The 7805-nt window shown below is 28.4% G+C and overlaps 1 protein-coding gene across 1 annotated transcript in view; it reads left to right on the top strand.

Moving 5' to 3' along the window:
* The window catches only part of LOC108757269 (transcription termination factor 2), an 8790-nt gene extending 3283 nt beyond the window's left edge, over positions 1-5507 (top strand). The window contains exons 3-12 of the mRNA XM_018501734.1: positions 927-1163; positions 1318-1469; positions 1713-2208; positions 2301-2414; positions 2619-2836; positions 2965-3466; positions 3566-3900; positions 3969-4139; positions 5044-5243; positions 5335-5507. Of these exons, the coding sequence (XP_018357236.1) occupies positions 927-1163; positions 1318-1469; positions 1713-2208; positions 2301-2414; positions 2619-2836; positions 2965-3466; positions 3566-3900; positions 3969-4139; positions 5044-5243; positions 5335-5482 (2573 nt within the window). The 3' untranslated portion in view covers positions 5483-5507. The remainder of the gene's footprint in view (positions 1-926; positions 1164-1317; positions 1470-1712; positions 2209-2300; positions 2415-2618; positions 2837-2964; positions 3467-3565; positions 3901-3968; positions 4140-5043; positions 5244-5334) is intronic.
* The last annotated feature ends 2298 nt before the right edge of the window (positions 5508-7805 follow it).

Here is a 7805-nt window from a genome sequence, read left to right as displayed (position 1 = left end):
AGTAAAAAATTATTGAAGGCAACTAATTTTCGGCAATTTTTAGCAATTAATATTTTATTAATTATTGCGAAAATTATAAAATGTGTACAGGACTTTTCTTCTCAGTTTAGTTCATTCTGCCCCTATGCGAAAGATTTATCATTATTTTCCAAACATCCTATATATGTATATAATATATGATATCTATATAATATATGATATATATTGATATTGCTCACCACTTTTAAGGTTTTAATTGTATCCATGCTGGAAATCGATTCGAGATCTTGGAGAGAGAAGCGACAGTTGCATTTGAATAATAATTCGATTTGTTTACCACAATGTGATATATCATTTCTTTCTTTTTCTCTATCAATAAAAAAATGACTTATCAAATTGATGTCGAATTGATGAGTTTTTTTTAATGAATTAAAAATATTATATTAGTATTATTTTGTTCTTGTTTTGAAATTTTACGTATAAAAGGATATGCAATAATTATAATATTAAAATTGAACAAAACAGTAATAACAGGCGTAGCTATTTATCATTTATTTAAGGTAACTCGAAAATAAATCGAAATTTAAACACATGAGTTTTTTACTTTTATCAGAGTCATCGAGCTAATTTTGACGTCCTAGTTGATATTAACTTTCTCACTAGATACAACTTAAAGTGTTAAAAATTAAAGCTAATTGTCGCCTCGTGTTAATATTGGTATAAAGATTAATAGATAATAATAGAAGATAAGATACACATACGAAGATAAAATTATTTATATATTAAAAAATTATTATAGCTTCGACATTTTGGTATTAAAGTTTTGTCTCAAAATGATCAAATAAATCTCCTCTTAAGCGTTGTTATGGGTTCTTACGAAGTATCTTGTATAGATTCTTTTGTTTTCTATTATTTTACATAGAGTTCCGTTATTTTACATATTATAGATTCTTGTCTTTTATCTTCACGAATTAAAAATAAGAGTAAAAAAAGAAAAGATGTTACTCATGACAATACTAGAGAAGATATAAAAGAATTAAAACTTAATTCTTCTAATGATTCTCTAATTAACATGAGTGACTTTGAGGAATCATACAAACAAAATAGTACTGATCAGACACGGAAAGTGACAGATACAGAAAACAAAGAAATTGATGTACCTGTTACTATTGAGCTTGATTCAGGTATTTTTATTTATAATAATACTAAATGTATAAATTTTAATTTTGGATAAATTAATATTTTTGTACACAGTATAATAATTATTGCACAATATAATACTTATTTCAATTATGGACTTTCATGCGTCTGAAAATTCTATATCATTTATATATATAGATTCTGTTTCTGGGCAAAACAGCGATGCTGAATTTGCAGTATCTGTTGCAAAAGAAGTAACTGGTATTGGAAATGTTGATATAGTGGCGCAGAAAAGAGCACTTATGGTTTACAAATTAGAACAGCTTAAAAATGAGTCAGCCCAGATGAAGGTAATATATAATATGTATGAGATATGTATTCGCGCGTTAATCTAAGTTATCTATATGAATGTAAGCCAATATTTAGCGAAAATTGTGCACAAACTTGGTATATATTTGCCATGTTGTCTGGAATTTATTAAAATTAATATATATTTGTCATGTTGTTTGAAATTGAGTGGAATTTATTGTAATAAATAGTATAGATAATTTTGATAATATATGCATATATCACATAAAATCTTATATTCTTAGCAACTACTCACTGAAGGAAATATTGACATATTTCCTGATAAAGGACAAAAATTGCAAGAATTTATACGTCAGCAAGAAGAAGAAATAAAAAATTTGACACATGAATTGGAAGATACTTCTTTGGTACCACTTTTCAATAGTCGAGATAGCGTAGAAAAATCACATTTCATGAAAGAATCACAGTTTTCTGAAGATGAGCTAGACTCAAAGTACAGTGATTATTCATATTTGGATATTGACAATATACCAATGAGATCTACTACATCTCCTGAATCAAAGCAACTTGGTTTAAAAGCACAAGCAACAAGAGATAAGGAATATGCTTTAACGGTTGAACGATTACAAGATTTGCATGGATCTCTAGTAGCTCGGCCATCAGAGAAAGAAAAAGCAAAAGACCCAAAGGGGTTGAAGGTACAGTTAATGCCGCATCAACAGCATGCTCTTGCATGGCTTCTGTGGAGAGAACAGCAAAGACCATCCGGTGGCGTTTTAGGTAGATGTTCAAAAAATAATTTATAATATTAATATATTAAATTACGTACTTGATTAATTTTGTGTTATTATTGAAAATGAATTTTCTTATAGCTGATGATATGGGCTTGGGCAAAACACTAACTATGATAGCTTTGATTATGACCACTCTTGCTAAAGATTCTGATGAAAGTGATGATAATGATGCCACATGGGAGAAATCTTCACGTATGTAAAAGTTTTATAGAATTTTATAGAATTTATATAATACATAAACAAGTTCTTGGTTTTTTGTAATTTTGAAAATATTTGCTTTTTTAACTTTAATTTACTTAAATTGTGATACTATATTCTGCATAAATTATGACAATTTTTATATAAATATACTTAATATAATAAATCTATTAAGATGAATACATATGATTACGACAGATTATAAAGGTGGTACTCTAGTAATATGTCCTGCATCTTTATTGTCACAATGGAAAAATGAAGTGCAGAACAGATGCAAACTTGGTCTATTATCTGTTCAAGTGCATCACGGCAGCAATCGACAGAACACTCCTAAACAATTGGCAAGAAAAGATATAGTCATCACAACATATAATATAGTATCTCGAGAATATAAAACTAATTCTACGTTATATAAGGTATATTAAAGCTTACAAATATTATTTGATCAATAAATAGACAAATAGAAACTTAATCTTATTATTAATACATATATAATACAGAACTGAATTTTTAATTTAATCGCAAATTGAAATTTTATTTACAGATCAATTGGAAAAGAGTTATACTCGATGAAGCGCATATAATAAGAAATCACAAGAGTCAAGCATCTGAAGCAGCATGTGGACTTGTAGCGAGTAAACGATGGGCTCTTACCGGCACACCCATACAAAATAAGGAGTTAGATTTATACTCCATACTGAAGTTTCTTAAATGCTCACCTTTTGACGATTTACGCGTTTGGAAGCGATGGGTAGATAATAAAAATGCTGCGGGCAGTCAAAGATTGGCGACGGTAATGAAGACGTTAATGTTACGCAGAACTAAACAAGAATTAATGTCGAAAGGCGAATTGGAAAGTTTACCCGATAAATGCATTGAAGAAGTGATAGTGCAACTCGATCAACAGGAACAATTGATTTATGAAAAAATTTTAGCGTATTCCCGTACTCTGTTTGCACAATTTTTAGCTCAACGTGCAGAGAAAGACCACATGTTAGATTTGTACAGTGGCAAATACGATAACCCTTCCTTTGTCTCAAACCCAAGTAAGATTTCATTAAAAATAATATGCTATATTTCGCGTACTTTCTAATCATCGAAATGTATTTATTTTAATGCGTAATTACTCATTTTCTTTTTTTAAGACAAGGAGACTCAGTTCACGAAAGCACAAAAAAAATTATTGGCATTACACGCCGACGTAAAGGCACATGAAATTTTAATGCTTTTGTTACGACTCCGTCAAGTATGTTGTCATCCGGCATTGATCCACGCAATGCTGGATCAGGAAGACTTGCAACAAAGCGGTATAATGGATATAGAAAACGTGGATTCCAATTTATTATCGCGCGTGCATAATATGTCACTTACTGGAGTTGATAATGAAGAGAAGGAAAACGCTGGTGTTGATCAAAGAATAATGGAAAATTTACTCACCGCCGAAAATCCGGTCTTTGATGATGATCGTATTAGTTCTAAAGTGAGTGATAATTATACATTTGAATTATACTATTTCATTTGATTATAATTTAATATAAAATGATTCAGATGAAGATGCTACTTGATATTGTTAAAAAAATTTTGCAAAAAGGTGATGATAAACTTATTATTGTTTCGCAATGGACAGCATTGTTGGAAGTTATTGCATCACATTTGCCCTCAATAAAAGGGGCTACTTTTAGCAAATTTACAGGAAATGTTCCTATTAAAAATCGACAGGTATGGATTATTGATATCAATATTATCTATGTACAGTCGCATTTATAAATATTTTGTTAGCTTCTTAGTATATTCCCCCGATTTGGTTTTCCATTTTTAAGGGGTTACAGTATCAATTTAGCTTTAGAATCTCTTCGGGGAGCAGAGGTAGTAGTTTGCATTCTTAGAGTTTATCAACACTCGAGGGAACCCACAGTTTAACGCCGAATTCGATCGGCGAACGCGAAAAATCGATGGGACGTGGGATCGAACCCGGATCCATATCACGAGTCAATTGCTTAGTGGCGAGCTACTCGGCCTCCCAAAATATTTTGTTATTGATATTTTTGTCACATTTCACAAAAAGTTAAATACCTTGGTGAAAATAATTGTAGAGAAATTTTTGATCATGCATTTTAAAGTGCAAAAATAGGGCTTTAAATCTGCGTTTGAATTTTTTTCTTAAATTAAATTAAATTATATAAAATTGAAAATTAATATTGTTAAAATTAATATTTTGTTTTATTCTGAAGCTCTGTAGTTTAATGAAACATCAGACAAAATTTAGTATAAAAGTATTTTAAATTAGGCTTTCTAAGCTTTAAAATGCTTTTATATTAAATTTGATTCGATGATGTTTCATCAAACAGTGCTCTAATGTAAAAGATATTAATTTTCAATTTTATGTAATTTAGAAACAAAATATAGAAAAAAAATTAAACATAAATTTAAAGCCCTTTACGTTTTAAAATACGTGGCCGAAAATTTTTATACAATTATTTTTTACTGAGATATTTAACTTTCCGTGAATTGTGACAAAAATATTAGTTTATAGACAACAATATTTACGAGCGCGACTGTATTATTTTTATTGTATCCTACCCCGTTAAAAAATTAATATAATACTTATATATTTTTCCTTCAGGGTATAATGGAATCTTTTAATAGTCAAAATTTTGGTCCGAGAATTCTATTACTGTCACTGACTGCTGGCGGAGTGGGATTAAACTTGGTAGGCGGAAATCATTTGTTGTTGTTCGACATTCATTGGAATCCACAGTTAGAAACACAAGCGCAAGACAGGATTTATCGTTTTGGTCAAACAAAGAATGTTTATGTTTACAAGTTTGTATATCGTGTTTGATTTCTATTCTTTATTTCTTTCTTTATATTCTTTGCAAAGTTTATTTTAATATCTTTTTGTTTCCACTTTTAGATTTATCTGTGTTAATACAATAGAAGAACGTATTAAAGCGTTACAAGAACGGAAACTTCAGATAGCACAAAATGTATTGAGTGGTAGTACAAGCAGAGTGGATGGAAAACTTACGCTGAATGATCTCAAATCTTTGTTCGGCTTCTAATCCATTTTGTCTTGTAATAACAGTTGATAGCTTTATATTATGTAAAATATTTTGTTATAATTATAAAATCGATATTATTTTTAAGCATATTTATAAAATATTTTCTGTATTAAATACAATATTTTTAAATAATTTTGATAATACACATTTTAATAAACAAAACGTATCACATTATGAATTCTCTATGGATAATATTTATTATTTTCTTTCTATTAATTTTATTTATCTTGACTCTTATCTATGCTTTGACTGTTTTAACTGTTTGCATGATTATATTTTATTTAAGTTCTCTTATATTATATTAATACATCAATTTATATTTTTTTATTTATAAAGTAGAATGCAATATTTACTTTAAAATTGTACTGAGCCATAGAGGATACTTTTTCAAGCATAATGAATATGGAATATGTTATTTGAAAGTTTTAATAGCATGTTTTAGTCAATAAATTAAGATATAACGCAATATAATAGTTTTTACTTTATTACATGACATTCTCCTAATTACTTTATTATATTTATCACTAATTAATTTTGATAGTATTTTTTTGTTAATTATGTGTTTTGTTAATTATGTGCGCTACATACTGTATAAAAATATTTGCTTAAAATTTAATTCTTACTATGGAATTAAAAAATTAAAGGAAGTGTAAAGGATTTTATTTATTTGAAAAAATATAAATATTTCTAAATAGAAAGGATAGCGATTAATAACACTATACTATTCAAATTAAGTCACCTTCCGACACATGACATATATAATGCGCTATTGATTGATATTAATGGGGGAGTTCAAGTTGACAAAACGACCAGGTCTGGTTGCCAAGCAATTAATAAACGTGATTGATTGGTCTGCAGGTAAGAACTAATCAGACTTATTTGCTCGGTAAGCATGCTAGTTGCTTTGTCGTTTTAAACTCGCTTAATTTTTCTGTGATAAAATTTCAAATTAATCTAATATACTTGTATTATAACTGTGTCTGATATATACAGTTTAATATCCTTAAGTATGTGTATCATAAACATTAAATATAATAAAGACAAAAATAATAATATTAATAACGTATGCAATATTAAATTAATTAATATGAATATTTCAGATTGTCTGTCAAAAATAGATTATGTAAAGCATCTGTTATAAATTGTATCGGCAAAAATAATTGTACAGATATGCAGGGGCGTATTCAGATTCCCACCCTGGTGCTCCCCAGATGCAATCATCCTTATTTCGGTAAGCAATAAAGATGGAGTAATACCTGGGTGGCATTTGAGTGCGAATTTTAGTCGTTAATTTCTGTAATAATTTTATGCGCATCCTATTACAATGTCGGTTCTTAATAGCTTGTTGCTTTCTTTTTGTTTTTGATTAATATATTATGTTTTTTTATATAACAATTACTTTTTCTCTTTTATAGAATTAAAAACTCTTTTTTTTTTAAATTAAAGTATACACATTAATATGTGTTTGTGAGGTGGAGTTTATGCCAAAAAATTCAAAATTGAGTTAAAAAATGAGACTTTTACCCTTTCTTAATTCAATGTGGCACTTTGAGCTGTCACATAGTGATATTTGGTTCATATAAAAGTTGTACAATCTGTAGTTACGAAATAGTAGTCCACAGGCTAGTAGTTTGTACGAAAAAAACAACGTTTAATTTAATTGGACTTAAAGCCGGTTGTTTCATCTTTAGATAAACTGTGTGATAATTTACTTATTGGCTAAACAAAGAGTAAAAGAGTAAGATAGTGAGCTGAAGTTTACCGAAAGCTGGAACAACCCAGCCTTAGACGTGTAATCAAAAACGTTATTGTTTTACGAATATTTATGTGTATGTGAGATATTGATGTAATAGTATGTAGTGATATGTCAATGGTCATGTAAATCGTACAAGTCCTACTTATACTATGATTAATTATCTTTAGCGTCCCCTTAATTAACGATGAAACAAATATTTCATCAATATATAAATATTTTGACAGTGCAGATAATGATAGAGTGTGTGTTACTTTTCGATGTGCTCAACTCTTTTTTGCACTCAATTGTTTTTAAAGTTTATGAGTATTATAATTACATTAAAATTCCAATGGAATGGAATAAAAAGTTTTAAAAATAATGTTATAAGATTAATTGATAAAAATATATTTCATTTATAAAAAGCAAAATAATTTTTTTAAATATCCTTAAATCAAGTCTTCTAAAATAAGGGCACTTCATATTTTGATTGCTTCACATTATGACTGCTTTATTGAAATGTAAATTACTCTGTAAATTATCATTATTTTTTTAACTTGATGCATGCAGTAAATGGATCATAAAAATATT

This window comes from Trachymyrmex septentrionalis, unplaced genomic scaffold (genome assembly GCF_001594115.1).
Source record: "Trachymyrmex septentrionalis isolate Tsep2-gDNA-1 unplaced genomic scaffold, Tsep1.0 scaffold136, whole genome shotgun sequence".
NCBI classification, from domain to species: Eukaryota; Metazoa; Arthropoda; class Insecta; order Hymenoptera; family Formicidae; genus Trachymyrmex; species Trachymyrmex septentrionalis.
The sequence above is the reverse complement of the archived record's forward strand: the minus strand, read 5'-3'. Positions and strand labels throughout refer to the sequence as shown.